At 39.4% G+C, this 22,859-nt stretch overlaps 1 protein-coding gene across 3 annotated transcripts; it reads left to right on the top strand.

Moving 5' to 3' along the window:
• The first annotated feature begins 1,021 nt into the window (after positions 1–1,021).
• On the top strand, positions 1,022–18,968 carry kmt5c (lysine methyltransferase 5C). Of its 3 annotated transcripts, XM_060902260.1 has the most exons (10): positions 1,022–1,098; positions 1,219–1,389; positions 3,304–3,436; positions 8,836–9,001; positions 9,865–9,974; positions 10,055–10,218; positions 10,438–10,457; positions 10,767–10,903; positions 11,058–11,221; positions 11,413–18,968. In XM_060902260.1, the coding sequence occupies exons 3-10, from the start codon at positions 3,324–3,326 to the stop codon at positions 16,920–16,922; spliced, it is 6,384 nt and encodes a 2,127-aa protein (XP_060758243.1). In that variant the 5' UTR covers positions 1,022–1,098; positions 1,219–1,389; positions 3,304–3,323; the 3' UTR covers positions 16,923–18,968. The 3 variants fall into 3 exon arrangements, with proteins under 3 accessions (XP_060758243.1, XP_060758242.1, XP_060758244.1); XM_060902259.1 differs by having other exon boundaries at positions 1,059–1,389; XM_060902261.1 differs by having other exon boundaries at positions 1,059–1,389; positions 1,511–3,436.
• Positions 18,969–22,859: the final 3,891 nt, after the last annotated feature.

Here is a 22,859-nt window from a genome sequence, read left to right as displayed (position 1 = left end):
ATGTAAAATAATTTTGTAATGTTTTGACTCAATAATGTAGAAGTCATAAAATAGAAATCTATAACAAAGTTTGTATGAAAAGGGGGGCTAATACTTTTGCACAGTACTGTATAAATAGTGGCGTTATATGTTTACAAAATGAGATATCTTGCTTAGAAACATTAAAAATGTATATATTTTAGAGAAAAAACTAAAATGCACCCTGCTACATGCCTACTACATGAAACAAGAACCTATGATATGGACTATAATAACGATTATTGTTATTTATTATAATTAATTACAACAATAATTAGCATAATATTGTATTTATAATAAATAAATATTGTTATATATTATAAATTCTGATCAAGAAGCGTACAGTAAAATCAATATATTATATTTATAGTAATATTTAGGCTATATGTTGTGTCTAAAGAAATGATTTGTTTGATTTTGTTCTTATTTTATTGTGTTTTCTGTGACGCTTGGAAGGCAACGCCCCGCCTGAGCTGTTTGTGTAAATTTTGTTTTTAGGTTTTTACACAATAATGCGAATTTTATATTCATTATTTGCAGTTAAAAAGCAGGAATCCTTTTCTGTTGGAAAATAACTGCGAGTCATTTCTGCAGAATGACAAAAAAGAAAAATTCCTGATTCAAAAACAGCAACTAGCGTTTCTTGCATAACTGTAGGCGCCTCCTGTACAGTTAGGATAGCGGCTCCATTTCGGCTGTGTCCTAAACGCCTTTCTGTTCCCGCGTGCCCTTCACAGCCTGTGACACAATGTCTGACACGAGCTACCAAGTGCGCCTACATTTCCAACACCTTCCAATTTGCAACTCGACCGTTTTCCCCCCCTCCTGTTGTGTCCTTGTAGGTCATACAAGCTTGACTATTAGCTAGCAGGGTTGACCAAATTTGAGCTCGCGGACACGTTTGACCAATAGAATCTTTTATGAATGTTAAGTAACGGTTCATGGAAGGACACGATTGGTACAGTCGCCTGTCCATCAAGGAGATTGACGAATCACAGCGAAGAGACGAATGGCGGGGATTGGTTAAGGCAATTCCTTGGTTCTTAAGCCATATCTGCTCAAACACTATCCAACTTCCAGGTTCGGAAAAAAATATATACATATAACTGATTTTTTTCAGGATAAATATTAGTTGTTATGAATGATTTATGAAGATTGTTGGTGAATCTTGTTTAATTTTGCGATGTTTTGTTGTCGTAGGGTCATCTAAGGAGGAACTAAGTGTGCAATATGGAGATTTTGGAGAGAAACAATTGCTAGTCGGCTAGCATAGCTTAGTTTAGCTTAGCATAAGCTAGTGTTAGCTTTGCTAGCGCGCTAATAATTCACTACGGACGAGCCGATTAGGAATTTGGACGAAAAGCCCGTCAGGTAAAACAACTTTTTTTTTTTTTAAACAAAAGCTTTTAATTTGTACAAATGTTATGGCGAATAAAATGTTTAAAATGTAAGGATGTGTAAAATTCATGCTATTTGTGTTTGTCGTTTACAGGCTGCAGGATCTGCACCAAAACCTGCTAGCTTTTTTATTTAGCTTCAGTGAAGCAGCATAATTGCACCAGCTACTAGCTGAGCGGCTAACTGTTTATCTCCGAGAATTATTTGCCTCAGAATGGAGGGAATGTTAAAAGAGAAAAGAAGAGAAGAGAAGCTAATTAACCAGAACTGACGGGAACAATCTGGAAAGTCCAATCGATGTGGTTTTATTTGGACATTTACATTAATCAGTAATGAGATTTATATAAATGTAAATCTTTTGTATATTTGGAAAATTATTTACTTCAACAAAAATTGGTACATTTCCTGAAATTATTAGTTTATAATATGCTCAAGATTATTATTAATAATTATTAACCAGAAGCTTGTAAAACTTCTCCACTTAGCAGTTTACAATTTTACTGATGTGCAGTTTAACACGTTTACCTTCCTATTCTGTTCAAAATGCAGAAAAAAAATTTAAAAAGGAAAGTTTTTTTTTTTCTCCCCCAAGGCGCTTCATGTCTCAGAGTTGGTTTGAAGAAGGACGTGTGTGTGTGTGTGTGAGAGAGAGAGAGAGAGGTTTACAAGAGTCTTCAGGCATTTTTTGCAACCCGACCCTTGACCACCGAACACTTTATTTAAAAAAAAAAAGGCTTTTTTTTTCTTCAAATGTATAATTTAGGATGTCGGCAAAAGATGAGCAACACAGTGGACAAAAATCTAAACACTTCTTCTTGAAGCAGCTTTAAAAAAAAAAATACAGGAGGTTTGTGTCATTTCTGCACCTGAGCTCCGAACGATGTGTCAGGAACAAATCATCATAAATTGTGTTCTTATTGGAAAATAATCCGTCCTGCAGTGTGCGAATGCTCGAATCTGATTGGTCAGAAAGACAGGTTTCTGTTATCATTCAAATACGGTACGTACCAGGACACATACGGTGAATGTCATCTAAGAGAGATTAATAAACCTCAGAAAACGTGTTATCAAAAATAAATTAAATTCTGCTTAATTAAATTTAAATTCTTCAACACGGAGGAGTTTACACTTTTGGGTTTCTTGGTAAATTTATAAGCTGCATTTTTTTGTGTGAGAGAGAGACTGATGAAAGAAGGACGATTTATTGCAGCGATAAAGAAAATGAGAACAGGAAGTAACCCTCTCGGACCACCCATGACATTAAATCTGACTATAAACTGTTAAAATTTGTGATGTCATTTGTTAATAAATCAAACATCACACTCGTTGGTAAATTGCTGTGGAATAAAACACACTGACTGGCAGTGAAACTGACCAAACTTTTGGTTTCTCTTTGTCTCGGCTTGTTGATCCACAATCATTAAAAGTTTTTCCATGTTTTTATCTTCATTTTCTTGACTTCTGTTGTTCTACAGAGTCGGGCTGGGCGATATGCATGACAAAAATATATCCCCATTTTCGAAGACGTTTCAGCAGTACGCTTTGCAAATATGCTTAAGTTTTATAATAATTAAGCAAAGAAAAATACAATTTCTCATAAATATAAAAAATACAACAGTATTCTCTATTTCAGTAAAGCATATTGTGATTATCATGGTAATGATATTATATCATCCTATCGCGCAGCCCTAACACTGAAGTCACCTGATGTTGAGAGACTACCAGACGGAGATGGAGGGTCATCTGTTTGTTTTTATTCGCTTTATCTCCTACGCTAGTACAGAGGACATTGTTCATCACGCGATTTGGGAACCCATGTTTTCACTCACTGTGTATTGTTCTAATTTTCCTGCTTTTTTTCCCCCCTTCTTGTTCTTCTCCCTTCAGCATGTGGATGGTGGGCGAACATGGAAGGATCGTATAGAATGAGTGTGAGGGAGCTGTGCGAGACGGATGATTTGGCTACGAGTCTGGTGCTGGACCCGTTACTCGGGTTCAGCACCCATAAGATGAACATAAGGTAGGATTCGCAAAACACACACACTGTTTAACTGGGCTACGATTAGGAATTCGTAAAATGGTGGAAAAAGGGCATGTTATACAAAATAATCATGATGCTGAGATGGAAAAATAAAAATGAATCGAATTTAAACCTTTTAAACAACGAGCGATATCTATGCTGTTAGTTGGTTTTGTAAAACTGATATCGATGTTATGCTGCAAAAAAATATCATGGCATAATTTATCACAATAATAAAGTAATGTTTTGCCTGTTTCTGAAAATTAATGTTAAATATTAATTTTTAAAATATTTAATGTTTTTTTTTTTTATTATAAAATGTTGCTTTCAGTTCTATATTCCATTGTGCCAGTTAAGGTTTTAACACCTTTTTATTGATTTATTTATTTTTTACGAATCTTTTCTGACATTTCATGGTCATTTGAATCGCCTTGAAATTATTATAAATTAAATTTTAAAATGTGATTTAATTAAAGTAATTTAATTATTTGGTTTGTATTTACTCCAATTAGACAGTTAGACATGCCATGTATTTGTCTTGCTCTTTAATTAATCATGATGTTACAGGCCTTTTCTCTAGTCAGTTCCAGAAGTATTGGCACCCTTTGTGACACGTAATCAGCCTAAATAAAAAAAAAAACACTCCAATAATTCAAAAATGTGAGAAAAATGTCAGAATTATTGGCACCCCTTATATAAAATGTTTACTAAAGGTAAAGTAGATGGCTGTGTGTGTCCCTGAGTTATTCTCTGAGTTCACCTGTGTTTAACGAGGTGTTCAGAGTAATGAGTCGGGGGTCACGGCCTTGAGAATGCTTCACAGTTTAAGAGCTTTGTTTAAGGACTCTTGGGTATTTCCACCATTTTAAACTCACACGGTGAACTGTGTTTTTATAGGTCTGGGAAAAAAATTCCTTTGTGTTGAGCTTCTGGGGCTGTTTTTATTTTTAAATAAACTTAATTTTTTTTATTTATTTGTGTGTGTGTGTGTTACATACATAACCAGCTTGTTTTTAAACATATCTTCACATACAGGCAAAATAAATATAGACATGACATTTGAACTCGTTAATTTGTCTGCCAGATTAGCTTTAACGAGACAGACTGCCTGTCTAGAAAACAGATATTTTAAAAAGTACTGTGTGCGTGCTTCCTTGATCTATCTGTCTGTCTGTCTAAATCAGCATTATGGTTGTAACATCACGTGAGCCCAGATGTGTGCAGGTTATCCAGGGTTCCCGCGGGTCCTTAAAAAGTCTTAAATACAACTTTCGGTTTTCAAGGCCTAAAAATGTCTTAAATTGTTTGGAATGACTGGAATTTTCGAAAGGGAGGTATTAAATTTAATATTGGACCGAACGAGTGAAATGTCTCCATCCGGTATGGGTATTTTTTTTTTTTTAACCGTAATTTTAAAAGTGACCAGCGGACCTTTTGGGGGCAGCATTGGCTCTGTGCGTCTTCTGTGCATTCCGTAGATCAAGAACTAATGTTAGGAGGGTACTGGAGGAAGTGTGGTGTGGTTCAGTGTGGTGCGGTGGTTGTGAAGAGTGAGAGATGCGCGGGTAGCTTACGTGGGCGCTAGAAAGTGTTGATAATTATGGGAAGATGTCTGTTTAACGACAAGTGGTTGGGGGATGACAAATACCCCCAAAATAAGGAGAAGAATCGTTTGCGATAAAAAGCGCTGGATCGCACAAATGTGTGTAAAGACGGTACCGCAGCGCTGGGGACACAACGGACTGGGAAACTGGCTTTTCACGGACACGAGGCGTGCGTGTGTGTTAGAGGTCAAGCACTCCGGAGTGAAACGCAGGGGGGTTCGCGCATGCGCACAAGAGTCAGGTGGAAAATGGGACTTATAGGAAATACTACTACTACTACTAATAAATTATTAGCATCATTTTTTTACATAATTAACATTGTTTATTGTACTAAGTTTAATATAAATATATAAACAACCTTTATTTCAAAACTCAATTAAAAAGAACTCCAGAAAATACAATAATTCTAAATATAGTACAATATAAATTATTTGCACAAAAAGTTTTTTAGTTATTACTTATCGTCTACAACAGTGTTTTTAATATAAGAATAATATTAACAACCACTAATAATTAGTAGTAATAGTAATTATTGATTATTAATCATTACTATTTATGAATTAGTGAGTAATAAGTACTAGGGATTATTAAATGTTATAAAATTAAGTTATTAAAAATTATTACAAATAATTATTAAAAAGGAGGGCGGCACGGTGGTGTAGTGGTTAGCGCTGTCGCCTCACAGCAAGAAGGTCCGGGTTCGAGCCCCGTGGCCGGCGAGGGCCTTTCTGTGTGGAGTTTGCATGTTCTCCCCGTGTCCGCGTGGGTTTCCTCCGGGTGCTCCGGTTTCCCCCACAGTCCAAAGACATGCAGGTTAGGTTAACTGGTGACTCTAAATTGAGCGTAGGTGTGAATGTGAGTGTGAATGGTTGTCTGTGTCTATGTGTCAGCCCTGTGATGACCTGGCGACTTGTCCAGGGTGAACCCCGCCTTTCACCCGTAGTCAGCTGGGATAGGCTCCAGCTCGCCTGCGACCCTGTAGAACAGGATAAAGCGGCTACAGATAATGAGATGAATTATTAAAAAGTAGTAATTGGTAGAATACAAACAAATACTCATGGATTATAGATAATTTTTTTTTTAAATAGTGGACATTGATATAAAATAACTATACTACTACTACTACTACTAATAAACAATAATACTACTAGTAATAATTGTTGTTAATGTTATCAGTTCAGTTATCAATATTCACTATTAAAAATAAATTATCTATAATCCATGAATAATTGTTTGTATCACTACTACTACTAACAATAATAACTACTTTTTTTAATAGTAATTTTAACTAATCTTAACTCAATTTTATAGCATTTTCATAATCACTACTTATTTATTAGTATAATTTAGTAGTTGATGATAATTACTACTTATTATTAAATTAAATTTTGATAATCACTGCTTATTAAGTAGTAATAATACTGAATTATAATAATTGCTACGCTATTCATTATTAAGCAAAACATATGCACACCCCTTCTAATGCACAACATGGGTCAAAAATGACCCGCATTCATTTTCCAGGTTATTTCATGCTGACTGAGTTTTTCTTTGCTCTATCTTTTAAAATCAATTTATTTTATGATTGAATATTCCAAGTATTCTTTAAATATCTTGTTTTTAATTACCACAAATCATTAATTTAATTTTTCCTTTCCTACTTTATGAACAAAAATACTTTTTATATTACTACACATGGGTCATCCAAGTGTGATTTAAAATTAAATGTCTTAATACTATAATAATAATTTGTTTCAAGTAATTACTTTAGCAGTGAATGGGGCCAGTTATTTATTTATTTATTTATTTATTAACTATGTCGTTAGCTAAGCCAACTACAATAAAATTAGCTAACTAAAGTAGAATATGTCGACAGCTCGGTAGCTAATAGTAATTACTGTAACTTTCTGACAAGTAATCTCCTCACTCTCAAGGGAACCTAAACATCAATTTTTTCCTAAGGTAATGTTAGAACAATTGAAAAACATTACTTGCATGTATTAGATGGGCAAAGGGCGCCGTGCTGAGCTGTGAAATGTCTGACACAAGCACAATTCACAGTTCCCACCAAACGCTGGAGTAAATGCATGCGGGTCGGTTCTGACCCATGTGTGTAAACGTGATGTAGAATTACAAAAGCTGTGCTTGTTCATAACTTAAGAAAGGAAAAATAAAAATGATGATTTGCGCTAAACAAAAACAAGATATTTACTGCATATTTGGAAAAGTAAATGACAAAATGAATTTATTTCAAAAGTATATCATAGAAACACTCAGCCATACATGAAATAACCTGGAAAATGAATGCAGATTGTTTTTGACCCATGTTGTGCATTAGAAGGGTAGTGATACAAAAAGGGTTTTTATTCAAAAAGTAAGAAAGGAAAAAATAAAATAAGGATGTATGATGATCAAAAACAAGTTAATTGAGGAATACCTTGAATACTGAATGATGGAATTGATATAACAATTGCACTGATGATAATTAGTTTATTACAACACATTGATTGATTAATATTGATAATGGTTATGAAAGGTGACAGTTGTTTTTCTGTGTTTAATGTAACGCTCTGATGATTGTATGACTGCATAAAGAGGTTTATGTTGTTCCCTGCTACAATGCAGAAGATGCTCGAGAACTTCCTCAGCCAGCTGTATACTGTACCACACTCACACTGATTTTGCTGTCGGACACAAAATCACACATCAAAGATAATCTTTGGGGATTGAAATAATGCCGGTGAAGGTTGTTCAGCTGGTTCTACTTGCCATTTGTTTTCATTTTTGAAATGATTCATGGTGTTTTCTCCAGTAAACCCCAGTCTTCTCCTTGCTGCTACAGTAGTTCTGCAGGCCCAAAACACATGACTTTGCTTCAGCTGTTTGCATGTCTAACAGTTGCCGTTGATGCACCCTGTTGTTCATCAATTGTGTGCATTCTTCTTAAAGTTAGTAAAAAAAACTATTGCAGAAAAGTTTAAAGTTGTTGTATTTATCATTTTCTTTGTCATGGTACAGTCTTAATTTTTCCATTTAAAGGTCTTGAAAAGGTCTTAAAAGTCTTTAAATTTGTACTTGAAAAATGTGCAGATACCCTATTATCGAGTGAGATGTTAATTTAAATACTAAAAACTTAACCAAAAACTTGATTCTTTGTGCTGCGCCATGCAGTGAGTCGGGGTGGGGTATTATGACAAAAATATCTCATGATTCTTAGACATTTCTACAATGTATGATATATCAAAGTTATATAAAAAAAAAGGTTTATATAACATATTTTTTAAAATGTTATTCAAAAATAATTTAATGTTTATTTGTTATGTTTAAAAAGGGAAAAAAACCCACCAAAAATAGGGAAAATTGTAAGTAAAAATCAGGCAAAAGATAATGGTAAAATATTTTATGATTAAAAAAGACATCACAATACCTTAGAAATGTGTATTGTAACAATTTATCACGGTATTGATATTACATTGACGTATTGCACAGCTCTAACACCAGTATTAAAATTTTTTACATAGTGACTATATAATGAGTATCTTGTATCAAGTCTTTTTTTTTTTAATTAAACACATTTCGATTTGCCTAGTCATCTCTAGCGTACTAATTTGTTTGTATTTTGTCAGTTAATTTCTTTTCTGGGGTGTTAAAATTGGTGGGGGGGGGGCATAGTTTACCAAAAAAAAAAAAAGGTCCGTTTAGGCCATGCCCACAGAGGGTCTAAATCCGATTATAGATACAGATATTTTTCTTGGTGTTGAGCTGAACAGTGATGGTTTTTTGTGTGTATATTAGTCCTCTTCCAGAGATCCGGCGGTGGAGCTACCTGAGGGAGACGCTGCTGCGTTTTAAGCGCACTCGGGACTTCCAGGCCACGTTCGATGCCCTGCTGGAAGGCGAATGGACGAGCGAGTACTTCCGAGACCTCGGCTCGCACCGGCAGGAGTTGCTGAGGCAACATGTGAGTATAAAACCCTGTTCCTGTGCCTTGTTTGTTTTGGTTTGTTGACTCAGTGGTGATGGCTTAAGATTTGCGGCTTTTGTCCGTGAATTGTCATCCAGGGTGTTTTTTAAATTGTTGTTGACTAAATAAAAGCGATGTCTGTGTCGACGAGGCTGTGGGGAATTCTGAGCAGTGTGAGTCATGCTGCACACCTCAGTGCTGCGTTATCTCGTGGGTATTATTACTGTCTCTACAGTTTTCCTCCTTTTCAGTGTAAAATATTTTTTTTTCTAATTTTTACATTTCTGGATATTAAGCAAACACATCAAATCAGTTTTATTTCGTCAAAGTGTAGCACTTTTGTTTATCAGTTGCTAAATTTATCAATAATATATACATTTATTATTTTTAATGGTTGAGAAAATACATTTTTTCAAAAGCATAAAATGCAGAATGTGGTAAACCATCATCGTTAATACAAAATTGCAAAAAAAAATCTACTTCATAATATAAAATGTTTTTTTTTTTTTTTCCCAAATGTTAAATATTTTATTTTTGTGGAGGTTAATTAATTAAATTTTTTCCCAGGGCGATGCAATGAAATTTATGCCTCTAAAAACGTTCAGTTAAATACGACACTTAGTTTTTCGACTGGAAAAATTAAAAATGAAAAGAAAAAAAAATTATCAGCTTGCATTCACAAAGTTGTTTGCTTTTTAATTTTTAATATATATTTTAAGTTTTTTGTCACAACGTGACGTAAGCCTTCTGAATTATCCAAAATAAAAAGCAGTTATTCAAAATTATTGGCACCCAGTGGTGATGAGATGTTGGATTCTTTTCAAATTGATATATATATTTAATGTCTCCGTCCTCTTTAGATGTACCGCTATCTCACTGCCTTCCTATTGGACAGTGGAGTCCAGATCGAGTCATGTGACCGATATTCTTCAGAGATCAATGGAGCCAAAATCACAGCAACCAGAAACTGGTGAGAGACTCAGTAATAAAAACAAACACACACGCTGACTCACAAGGAATGTTTACTGATCCGTGTGTGTGTGTGTATAGGTTGGTGGGAGAGCGGGTGGAGGTGCTGCAGGGCTGTATTGCTGAGCTGAGTCCCGCTGACAGCGCTGTGCTCAGGACCGGTGTGAACGATTTCAGTGTGATGTACTCGACGCGTAAGCAGTGTGCTCAGCTCTGGCTCGGCCCGGCTGCCTTCATTAACCACGGTGAGCAACTATACGCATTTATTGTCCTTAAAGAAAACTCCACCATATCAGAGAGTTTGGTTTGTTTATTATGTGGAGCGGCCAGTGTACAAATCCCTGTGAATGAGCTGTTACCAAAGAAACGAAACACAGCTTTTAAAATGAGCTGCTTCTTATTAATATAAATTATAATGTAAATTGTGTGTTAATGTGTCTTAATTCTCCATCTCTTGCTTGTAGACTGCAGGCCGAATTGTAAGGTAAGAGACCAAAAGATGATTCCTTTGTGTGCCTGGTTAAGTCTTTGAGCTTGCATTTGCTGTAGAAAAATAATTGTACTATTAATATTCATTCATTTTATTTATTTTGGATGCATTTGGACAAAATAAACACATTGTTTGATTTTTGCCTGGCCCCGTTTCTCATCCTAGTTTGTGCCTGGGGATGACACTATTGATTTTTTTTTTTTAATTGTTATTATAATATAGCTTAGTTTTTTTTTCTTTATAATATTTAAATATCGCAGTCCAGTTAAACCTAACAGTAAATACCTTCTGTTTCTGTGCCAGTTTGTACCTGGGGATAAGAACGGTGCGTGTGTGAAGGTTGTCCGTCCCATCTCACCTGGGGAGGAGATCACGTGTTACTATGGCGACAGCTTTTTTGGGGAAGACAATGAGATGTGTGAATGTTGCACCTGTGAGAGGTGAGGGAGTCCCAGATGGGCGTCGATTCAAGAGCCGTCTGTGTGCTTGGATTTATTTATTCTGACGGTTCAGTATATATATATACAGTGAGATTGTGAAGGTCTTTTTTTTTTTTTTTGGGAGATTAAATCCTTTGATCTCTTCCTTTTTCAGGAGAGGAAAAGGGTTCTTCCGGCACAGGCTGGCTGCACTACAGGAGTGGGAAGGCCCGAACGATCCGCTCGGCCAGAAGTACAGGTTCAGAGAGACAGACCTGCGGCTTAACCGAGAGAAAGGGAACAGTACTCCGAGTCCGTTCCTCCCAGTATCTAACCCGGGTAACTCATCCCAACTTGTATGATTTTTGCACAGTGCTGGTGATTTTAAAAGTGAAAATTTTTTGGTCTCTTAGCATTTTTGACACTTCCCTACAACAAACCTTTTCAGTCTCCTGTCATCCTTTTAAGTATTGTTTTATTTTTAATCCCCGCCCTCTTCCCATTCTCTTTCTCTGTCTCCCGACTCTTAGCTTTCTCTGTGAAGAATTCCCAGCAGACAAAGAGAAACGCCCCTTCAGTGAGCAGCAGGACGACAAAGACCAAGAGGTGGAAAAGGGAGGAGCGAGTCAAACAGGCTGAGAAGACTCAACACAACCATTTCGTATGGTCCCGGTCTCATTTCACCGTAAAGAACTTGAGCATTTGCCTGTACAGTCACAGTGTGGACTTCCTTTTAAGCTGCAAGGATCCTGCTAGCAAGGAAAGAGCCCTTTTGCGAAAAATCGAGAGCGTGAGACCAAAATTTGAGAGTCGAGACTCTGATGTGCTCAGGCCTCCATCTCCCACCGGTGTCAAACTGATCAGAGGTGAGGAAGGACAAAATGTCTCTAACGATGTATCGAGTAACACTGATGGATTGAACTTAAAACCCTTCACGTTAACCTCGGTTGGCGATAAGGACCCTGAAAACGCTAAAGGACAGGAGGCGGAAACCACCGCCGTTAGAGGTGTTCATCAGATGGCCATTTCTTCACGGACCAGGAATATGCTTCGCACCCGATTCAGATGCTCTGGAGCCTTTGATCGAGGTAAACTCTGCCGCTTGAATAAAAAGGCTGTCAAAATGATACGCCGGACACCGAAGCTGGGTGCAGGTGCTAGACGTCACGGTCAGTGTCGAAGAGGCGCTGTCAGAAAAGCTGGTCCGCATAAGGCACTCTTAAACAAAACCCGACGAGAAACAAACAGCAAGTCAGTGCTGGTGATCACAGAGGAGAAGCAGCATAGCATTGGGAATTCTCACAAGACCATGGCTGATGGCGAGAAGCGCATCGCTGTCTCCGGTGCTGCTAAGGAAGGGGATTCGAGCTCCCCGATTGCTTCTGAGATCTCTGGGGAGCTGCAGAAAAAACACATCCCTTCTGTTGTTTCTGGCATGATCAATGTTACTACTTCCTTGACTCCTTTTTTCTCTGCTCACCTACCACCACCACCTCCAACAGCTTCATCGTCGTCATCATCATCATCTTCTTCTCTCCCTTCAGGGTTGACGCGCTACATACAAGTCAGTCTGGTCAGAGTGTCGATCCCAGGAGAGCAAGCAGCTGTTCAGGCAGATCAGGAAAGAGCAGACAGCCAAGAAAATGCAGATCCGACACCTCCTGCAGCTGTAGAGAAGCAGATCTCAAAGTGCAAACGAAGCAAAGGTATCTCAAAAATTGGTGTTAAGAAAGGGGTAAGGGAGATGTATTTTACTTCAAGTGCAGACAGCTTTTTAAAGGTGACGTGTGATATAGAAAGTAGTGGGAATACCATAGAACAACCTCATGCACAGGTGACGCCCAAGGGTAGCAAGAAAAATAACGATGAAAAACAGGATAAGAAAGAAACCAGTAGTAATGCTAAGGTTAACAGTATGGTGTCTGATTCTGTATGTGTTGAGAAATCTTTGGTAGAGGATAATGAAGAGGTGAGTAATTTAAGGAAAAGAGGACAAGTGACGAAAGGTCAAACAAAGCAGAGTGAAACAGGTACAGCTGAAGAAAAGGATGAGGAAAAGCGTGAAGGTAAGCAAGGTGAGGTAGCTGAGCATAAAGAAGATACTGTAGAAAAGAAATCAGATTTGTTGCATTTTGGAAGCAAAACTGTTGTCATGAAGGAGGCAAGAGTCCTTCTGTCTGACATTTTAAAAAGCTTGAACAGTGACTTGGTTAATCAAGGACTGGACAGTAAAGTGTACCATGCTGTAGTCAGGAATTCTCTGCGACAAGGTGAGTCTGAATCAGTTAAACGGTTGATATCCCTTACTAAAACCCCAAAATTGAATTTTGAGCCACAGGAAAAGAATCCTGCAGCCCAGCATTGTGCACAAATTTCAGAAGACTATCAAGGTGGAAAAGTGGCAAAAAAAAAAGTTCCAGAAATTATTCCACCCTCCTTCGAGTCTCTGTCTCCTCTAAAAGGCGGTCTGGATCACAGTTCCCAGAGCAGCATCCCGTTAAAGAAACGGGTTTTTCGAGAATCCCTCGAAACCGATCCAGATCAAGATGCAAGCATAACTACAACTACAGCAGAGTCTCCGTGTCCCAGTAAAAGTCTGGAGACCAAGCCAGAAAGTCTGCTGCCTGCGTCTCAAGGGAGCAAGACCATTGATAGTGGAGCTCAGAACCTGACTTTACAATCAGGCTCGTTTTTCAAGGATGAAGGGCTAGGCTCAAAAAAGGGCAGGCTGTGTAAATCCTTAGTGGCCAAAAAGCTACAACAAAGAAAATGTTTTCGAACTGTGCAGGTTAGACCAGCACAAGCTCCTAATAAGATATTCAAAGAAAGAGGTAGTACAGGTAGCCAGTCGGCAGCAAAGACACCTGAAATTGGAGTAAATACGAATAGAAAATGCAAAATGAAACCTGAGCTAGGAACCAGAGTGGAGTGCATCGATGCAGGGAAAGAAAGAGATGAGGATGTAAGAGAGGTCACCCAAAATTTAGCAGAGCAGACGCAGGAAGAAGCAAAATCCCAGGCCGATGCCTTGTCCACTTTGGAATCTAAGGTGAGTGAAGATGAGCAGAACCTTAATTTTAGAATACGTCTCAAAAGGAAAAGGGGGAAGGAATGGGAAATGGAGAGTGAATTCAAGGGGGAAAGGGCTGTCATTGAATCGCAGAATTCAGAACCACGGGCTGATGCCATTGACCCCTTTAAAGCTATTTTGGATTCTGTCGCAATCTTAAACTTGGAAATGGAGCGGATTCGGGGCCACGGAGAAGCAGACAAGAGCGTTGGCCTGGAGCAAGCCACTAAAGCTGTACAAGACGTTTTGGAACATTGCCAAAAAGAAAGTACTTTCAAATCCAGGAAAAGGCATAAAAAGATATCTGGTGCTAGCATCAACAATGAAAAGCATGCTAATGGACAAGAAGCCTCTGTTCAAGGTAAAACGGACTTTCCTGAGGTGCTAGAACAACAGCTTGTAAAGCATCTCAAAATTGAAGCAGATAACACGGACATCAAACCTTTACCTCTGCTTCGGTTGCGCCGCCGGGCCGAGGGCAGATGGGAGGTGGATGGTGAGGAAGCTCAGATACAAGATGGAAACCCAGGACCGGGAACTTCTGTACTGAGGGACTCCCGAATTCTGCCATGCGTCTTTCCTGACAGGATGCCGATAGGAGAGATGGCTTTCAGCAAAGTCAAAGAGGAAAACTTCTCTCCTTGCCAGCACCGGACAGCAGCTAGCAAGTGTGACAGGATTAGAGAGCTCTCTAAAGGTGTGGTCACTTCAGAGCCTTCCCTCTTGTCCCTTTCTCCTTTGTCTCTGAACTCTCCATATCATGAAGGACTAACGGAAATATCCCATCTCACAAAAGTTAAAGAAACACTAGCACCAGAAAGAGTCGAGAATCTCGAGAGCACAGAATTGGGAGAAGTTTGCTTAAGTCACAACTTGCTTCAGATCAACAAAAGCCTCTCTAAACTTCAAGCCATGAGCCAACAGCAGCCATCATGTGCACCTGCTAACATCTGTGCAACTACCTCCTGTCAGATTCAGTCAAAACCTTTGTCTCCTCCCACCTCTCCTTTCACCACTGAATGCACCTTTTCAAACTATTCAGAAGACATTTTAGATTTTCACTGCTTGAATCTTGACGGCTATGATCAAACACAAGCACAAAGCAGCCTCCAAAATACACTGACTGACTACTGCTCTGGTGAACCACATAACAATGGATCTTTTAGTAGCCCCTTTTCTCAAAGCCCAGCAGACGGATGGAACCCAGAGACCCCTTACCTTGGTTCCCCAAGTCCGGGGAGTAACTTTAGTACTCCAGAAGACCTGAGTTTTCCTGATCTTGGGCTTGCACGATACGACACGCCATCATTGAACAGTGAGTTCTCTTCCAAAGATAAAACATTTTGTCCAGCAGCAATGGGTTCAGCTGCTGTCAGAGATTCGGAGAGGAATGCATTCTTTTCTGAGGGTACATCAACAAAGCGAAATGTGATTTTTCAGTCCAAGGAAGATTCTGCAACACCACTGATTTGTGTGGCAGATAAAACATTAGGCAACCAGAGGGACTTAATAATATTTAACACATCCTCAAATGCTAAGCAGACCATTCCCCCTGCGGCTTGCTCACAGTCTCAGGATAAAATACATTTCCTTGACAGCTCAAGGAATTTGTCGAACCAGTCGGACTTTGGTAAAATTCAAACTAAGGACAAAAATAACCAGCCGCACAACTTTGTTAGCTCGACTACTAAATCCCAGCCTACCGTCTTGAGTCAGTCTGTGCCAGGTTTATACAATGCTGGACTACAAAGCAACCCTGTTAAACCTTTCCACTCTGTTCATACAGGAAGCAAAACCACCTCATGCTCAGAGTTGGGGCCTCTCAACCTTGGCAATACGGTTTTCCGTGGCTACGAAAAGAAGCCTGCGATTTTTCAGAACTACAATAGTTTGGTGAAAATCGAAGGAGGTGGATATGGTCAGAATGTTTGCAAAGGTTCTTCAGTAGGTGAGACTAAACTTTCTCTGAAATGCCACGGCAGCAAGTCTGAACTTACCGACCCTGTTCCGGGGCCGTCAAGTTTACGTAATCACAAGGATTTATCCCCGGAGTGTTCTCAAAGCGCATATATGAGATACTCTGAAACCTCAAGAAAAGATACAAAGACTGTTCCATCAAACAAAGGACTATCAAAAGCACACCCGCAAAGCGATCGGGTTTACCCAGTTTACTTTCTCAGTTCCAGCAAAACCACAACAAATGCCATCAAGAACATGCCTGTTGAAAAGCCTCAAAACACAAGGGTTGGCAATCTTGTCAATCCTGACATTCCTTCTACATTTTTTCATGCCACTCAGAGTCACAGCATACTCAACAGCAAAAATATAAGACAGGATAAACCCCATGCCGTGGTAGCCCCAAGTCAGAGCTCTCAAATCTCGGTTCCACTTGACAGAAATCAGCTCTGTTTCTCACACTGTGATCCCCTAGACGTCAACTTCAGCTCTTCGCTGTCCCCTGCCGTTTCCCAGCACAGCAGTCCACAAGTGAGCTACAGAGATTCCGTCGGTCAGGAGGCTCCAGCGACCAAACCTCAGCCGTCCTCCTTCGTGTGCAATCAGTCTGCTCACCCGTCTTACGTTGTGAACTTCACCGGTGATCACTCGGTCACCCTGAACTACAACGACGGCGGGGAATGTTTGAATTACTCTTCGTCGGTGCCCACGAATTACACATACCATTGCCTCATGGAGCCTTCCGGAACCCAGGGAAGGCTTATTGTAGAACCGTGCGGCCCTTCCACCATCACGCATTCTCCTTCTGTGGGCAGCTTTGCAGGCCCTAAAGGCCTGGCGGAGACGAGCAAGGACTCTCAGCAGCATGGGCAGTCCGGATGCCATCCGGTCATTTCCCATCACTTCCCGTCATCTCACTCGCAGAACACCTCCCTGACGGACCGCAAGCCCAAGAGACTCCGGCTGGTAGTTACTGATGGTACAGTAGATCTGGACCTTCAGTACACAGACTAATGGTTGCTAAATCGATATTTATTAACGACAATGCAAATATGTTTATATGTAAAAAGAAAAGACGTACTTTTAAAGTTGTGCTTAGCATTTATGATTTACGATAAGCTTTTTTTTGTGTTTAAAAAAACATATATTTAAAACTTACTTCATTGTCACCCATGATGAATTAATTGTGTAGTGTATTTATGTATAAACTGTAGCAGTTTTCACATAGTTCCAATTGGCCACATGATGGAGGTATTATTCTGTCTTGTGGATCGAATTTTTTCATACTCGTGTTTTAAACTGAGAAGTAGGGTCTACAGGATAACCACATTTTCATGGTAACGGTGCACGAGATGTATGTTGGAGTGGCTCTGTTCATCGAGGACCAAGACAGGGAGCATGCGCTGTGTTTTTGTTTAATTTTTTTTTAGTTCTCATTTTCCTGCCAGGCTTATAAGCAGTACTTGATGGTAACTCTGAGGCAACCTGATCTCCACCAGCTGCTCACGTTTACTACAAAAGGAGCCCTGTGGCTGTCTCTCTCCCCCCCAATGCTGCTTTGACACTTGTTGTCAAACCCCACCCCAATCTGGAGCACACACTGTAAACCTTTATAACATTCTTACTGGTCAGCTAACTGACTAGACTAACCTAATTGAGTTGTTGTTGTTGTTCTTCCTCTTCTTTTTCTTTGTAATGCAAACGATTTGAAAACTCTGGTTATGTTGAGGTGGTTTGTCTTCAAGAATCGAGAGCGTTTGGGTTACATCACGTAAATTTTGATGATTCCTTGTAGTTGCGTGTTCACCCACAAAGCTAATTTTTTCATGAGTACTTTGGTCAGGAGGTACAAACACTTGACACTACTCGGTGCTTTTCTGAAAAGTTGAATGTTTTTCAACTCCTGAAGGGCTGCTGTGACCACCGAGCGTAGACAAGAAGCGTTGGATCACATATAAAACCTGCGCTGGTGGTTGACTGGGGTAAAACAATCAAGTGTAAACGAAATGTGCTCATATATGTATTAATAAAACCTGCTCCAACTATTTCAATTACAAACAAGCCGGTCTAAAAGCTCAGTGGAAAAAATAAACAATCCTGGGCCAGAAATGTTCTTGGTTTTGGCACAATACAAGTATATCGGCAAAACTTCTTTGGAAGAGGGATTTAATTAGTGACGTTGGAACATCTTGCGAACTGTGTTCCATGTCGTTAAGTATTACGCTTCATTTCTGAAAAAAACTTAAAAATGCTAAAAAAAAATCCTGCAGGCTCGTCAATTACTCGCCATCCAAAAACAAATGTGCTTCATACTTTTGTCCTTTGTTGTAGTGGTAGTTTGGACAGTCCTTCTGCTGGATAAATTCTTGAAATTTTTTTTTTTTTAAATTGCGATATTGATGGTACCTCGTGAGAGATGGACGGAAACGTGGAAATGTCTTTATAACACATCACCACTCGTGATTATACAGTCATAAAAGGTGAAAACGTCTGCATGGATGTTTTGAAAACGCTGATCTGGGATCAGACCGTTTTTAAACAAGGGCGCTCAACACTACTTTTTATTTTTTTTTTATTTTTTTTTAAACTTCCTTTTGCATGCTGTGTATGGTATTTAACCTCCTGTGTGTTAGAGACTGGAAGGCATAAATATTTGTGAAGTTACATTTTTCTACACATTTCATATTTTGACATGAAACCGATGTTTGTGTGGTCGTGTTCAGAATTTTTTTTTTTTTTTCCTCAGTGCACAAAAAAAGGCCAATATGATATTTATATTTATTTCAATATGCTCCACACATGGTGCTTTAATATAACTTAATGTTTCGATTGTACTGTATACAAAATGTATTTTTTTGTTTGTTTGTTTTCCCCTCCTAAATATCTAGGACATCAATGATTTTAAACGTGTTGGTTTTTTTTTGTTGTTTTTTTTCCTCTCTCTCTGCCCTATATGTCTCTACTGAATATCTTCTTTTTAGGAAGTTTGTAAGTAACAAGGTTAGATTGTCTTAATTACTATTCCACTGTAAAGACATGAAAATGGTATAAATAAAATGTTTGTCACATAATCTTTTAAAACGCTCAGTCTAAGAGATGTCTTTTTTTTGTGTTTTATATTTTTGCTGATTCTTAGTTATCCACACAATTTTGGATATTATATTAAGAGATCTGACTCTAAATTGAGCGTAGGTGTGAATGTGAGTGTGAATGGTTGTCTGTGTCTATGTGTCAGCCCTGTGATGACCTGGCGACTTGTCCAGGGTGAACCCCGCCTTTCGCCCGTAGTCAGCTGGGATAGGATCCAGCTCGCCTGCGACCCTGTAGAACAGGATAAAGCGGCTAGAGATGATGAGATGAGATCTTTTGAGAAAATAGATTTTAAAAAATCACTCTCGGAGCATTTCTTGAGGAATAGCGAGCCTTGGACTGTGCTGTTGTAAGGGATGATGTACAGCGAGCTGGTCATTATGGTGAAATCAATAAACCCTGACAGGGTTCGGATAGAGGACCATGATGCAGGGCTCAACGTTAACGGTAGTTCAAATCCATATCTGCTTGTTCAATAGGAAGAGTCGAATATTTGTTGAAAATCACCATTTTTATAGTAATTATTCCAGACTTGCGTCAAAGTTCCAACAAAACCAGTTTAATCCCCTCAGTGATCCGGCCGTGTTATTGTTTACGAAGTTCCGGGGAAGCTGAGTACAGCAGGTGTGTGTGTGTAAAAATAACCACGCTGTAATATCTACAGTGAAACCGGAAAGTCTGCACGCCCCTTTTGCCTTCATGTTTTATTACGTTACAGACTTATTCTACAATAGATGTAGAATTTTGTGACAAAAAAAATTCTCAACAAAATAGCCCATAATGACAAGGTGAAAGCAGGTTTTTAGATATTTGTGCTAATTTATTAAAAATCTAAATGTAAAAATGTATGTATACAAGTGTGTACACCCTTTGATATGACACCCAAAAGTGAGCTGAGGTGCATTTTGTTTCCACTGATACTGCTTGAGATGTTTCTACAACTTAATTGGAGTCCACATGTGGTAAATTCAATTGATTGGACATGATTGGGGATTGGCAACACCTGCCTATATAAGGTCCCACAGTTGACAGTGCATATCTGAGCAAACTCCAAGCCATGGGGTCAAAGGAATTATGTGCAGACCTCAGAAACAGGATTGTCAAGTTTGTTTGCATAGCACTTTTAACAATGGACATTGTCTCAAAGCAGCTTTACAGAATCTGAATGACCCAATTTTATCCCTCATCTGTCCCCAATGAGCGCGACGGTGGCAAGGGAACACCCCCCCGCCCCGCCCCCCCCAGAAGACATGAGGAAGAAACCTCAAGAGGAACCAGACCCAAAAGGGAACCCATCCTCACTTGGACGACAACATGACTATAACATTAACAGTTTTAACATGAAGTCAGGATTGTTTCAAGGCATAGATCTGGAGAAGGGTACAGAAAAATTGCTGCAGCTTTTCAGGTCCCAAAGAGCACAGTGGCAACCATCATTCATAAATGGAAGAAGTTTGGAACCACCAAGAATCTTTCTAGACCTGGCCGCCTGGCCAAACTGAGCGATTGAGGAAGACAGGCCTAGCCAGGGAGGTGAGCAGGAACCCGAGGGTCACTCTGACAGAGCTCCAGCGTATCCTTGTGAAGATGGGAGAACCTTTCAGAAGATAACCATCCAGGCAGCACTCCACAAATCAGACCTTTATGGTGGAGTGGCCAGATGGAAGCCACTCCTTAGTAAAAGGCACATGACAGCCCACTTGGAGTTTGCGGAAAGGCACGTAGAGGACTCTCAAACTATGAGAAACAAGATTCTCTGGTCTGATGAGACCAAAATTGAACTTTTTGACTTGAATAGCAAGCGTCACATCTAGAGGAAACCAGGCACCGCTCATTACAGTGAAGCATGGTGGTGGCAGCATCATGATGCGTGGATGTTTTTCAGCAGCGGGAATGGGACGACTAGTCCTGATAGAGGGAAAGATCCTTGAAGAAAACCTGTTCCAGTGCACTCTGGACCTCAGACTGGGGCGAAGTCCCTTCCAACATGACGACAACCCGAAGCACACAGCCAAGAGAACAAAGGAGTGGCTTCGGAGAAAGTCTGTGAATGTCCTTGAGTGGCCCAGCCAGAGCCTAGACCTGAATCCAATTGAACGTCTGTGGAAGGAGCTGAAAATGGCTGTGTACCGATGCTCCCCATCCAACCTGACGGAGCTTGCAAGGATATGCCAAGAGGAATGGGCAAAAATGTCCAGAAACAAGTGTGCCAAGCTTGTAGCTTCTTTCCCAAGACGCCTTGAAGCTGTAATTGCTGCCAAAGGTGCATCAAACAAATATTAGGCTAAGGGTGTGTACAGATATGTGACCTCTAAATAACCTATTTTTGTCAGTAAAGTAAAATTGCATATTTTCTAAAAACCTGCTTTCACTTTGTCATTATGGGCCATTTCGTGTAGAATTTTGTGACAAATGAACTCGATCTATTGTAGAATAAGTCTGTAACGTAATAAAACATGGAGAAGGTGAAAGGGGTGTGCAGACTTTCTGGCTTGACTGTAATTATAGATTATTAGACTTCATTGAAATCAGAGAAATAGAGATCAAATACCTCAATAAAATAAATATCTGTGGTGAATCTTCATTTCATTCAGACATTCACTGTGGGTTTGTTTATTTATTTATTTATTTTGTACAGTTCACGTTAACGGGGCGGCACGGTGGTGTAGTGGTTAGCGCTGTCGCCTCACAACAAAAAGGTTCTGGGTTCGAGCCCCGTGGCCGGCGAGGGCCTTTCTGTGCGGAGTTTGCATGTTCTCCCCGTGTCCGCGTGGGTTTCCTCCGGGTGCTCCGGTTTCCTCCACAGTCCAAAGACATGCAGGTTAGGTTAACTGGTGACTCTAAATTGAGCGTAGGTGTGAATGTGAGTGTGAATGGTTGTCTGTGTCTATGTGTCAGCCCTGTGATGACCTGGCGACTTGTCCAGGGTGAACCCCGCCTTTCGCCCGTAGTCAGCTGGGATAGGCTCCAGCTCGCCTGCGACCCTGTAGAACAGGATAAAGCGGCTAGAGATGAGATGAGAGTTCGCATTAGCCATCACAAATGTGGTAAAATATTTCAGGGGAATTTTATGACTGTGCCGAATTCTGTTTTCATTCCCAGCGTGATTCTGTCCCCCTCATCACGTCTGACTCGTTTTCTTTAAATTAGTTTATAGTTCAGGTTTTACTGGATTAATCAGGATTCAACTTTATTTCCTCCAGAAGCTTTGAATTTGGGTGAGTCTAATTCTTAAAACTGCAGATCATGCAGTGGGTTAGAACACACACACACACAGACACACAGACAATAACGGGGCTTTGGATCATTTCTGTTTATTGTTACAGTTTAAATTTGATAGAAAAATTATAAATCATTAAAGCAGAATGATCATAATTATATCTGCTTTTAGATTCACAAAGTTTATTACTTTCCTTTTACTGAACGAGTAAATGCACAAGAATAAAAAGGTTCTAATGAGGACGAGTGGAGAATCTCACTGCTGCGCCGACTGGACGAGTGGATTAAAGAGTTACTGTGGAGCTCTGCGATGTGAAGTGGAGGAGTCTTGAATCACCCTGAAGGGGTTTATTTTATAATAAAGTACATTATCCTTTTACTTACTAAAGAAATCAGTGATTTGACACGAGATTTTAAAATTGATTTTATTGCTTCTGCTAATGATGTGGTTCAGAAACACCATCTAACACTGTGATTGACCAATAAGAATTGAGTATTCGATAAAGCCGTGGAGACGTACACCATTACCCTCCCGACCAGATCGTTATTATCCATAGAATGGTGTTGTCTGTTATGAGTTCTTGTGCTTATACGTCAGCAATTTGCCAATGTTTGCAATGTTAAATTTATTACTCAACAACT

The sequence above is a fragment of the Neoarius graeffei genome, chromosome 20 (genome assembly GCF_027579695.1).
Source record: "Neoarius graeffei isolate fNeoGra1 chromosome 20, fNeoGra1.pri, whole genome shotgun sequence".
Lineage (NCBI taxonomy): Eukaryota > Metazoa > Chordata > Actinopteri > Siluriformes > Ariidae > Neoarius > Neoarius graeffei.
The sequence above is the reverse complement of the archived record's forward strand: the minus strand, read 5'-3'. Positions and strand labels throughout refer to the sequence as shown.

Bases quoted from the DNA above. Each gene is read 5' to 3' on its own strand.
- kmt5c (XM_060902260.1), top strand. From the start codon at position 3,324: ATGGAAGGATCGTATAGAATGAGTGTGAGGGAGCTGTGCGAGACGGAT. The intron at 9,975-10,054 runs GTGAGAGACTCA...GTGTGTGTATAG, and splicing joins ATCACAGCAACCAGAAACTG to GTTGGTGGGAGAGCGGGTGG. The intron at 11,222-11,412 runs GTAACTCATCCC...CCCGACTCTTAG, and splicing joins CCTCCCAGTATCTAACCCGG to CTTTCTCTGTGAAGAATTCC.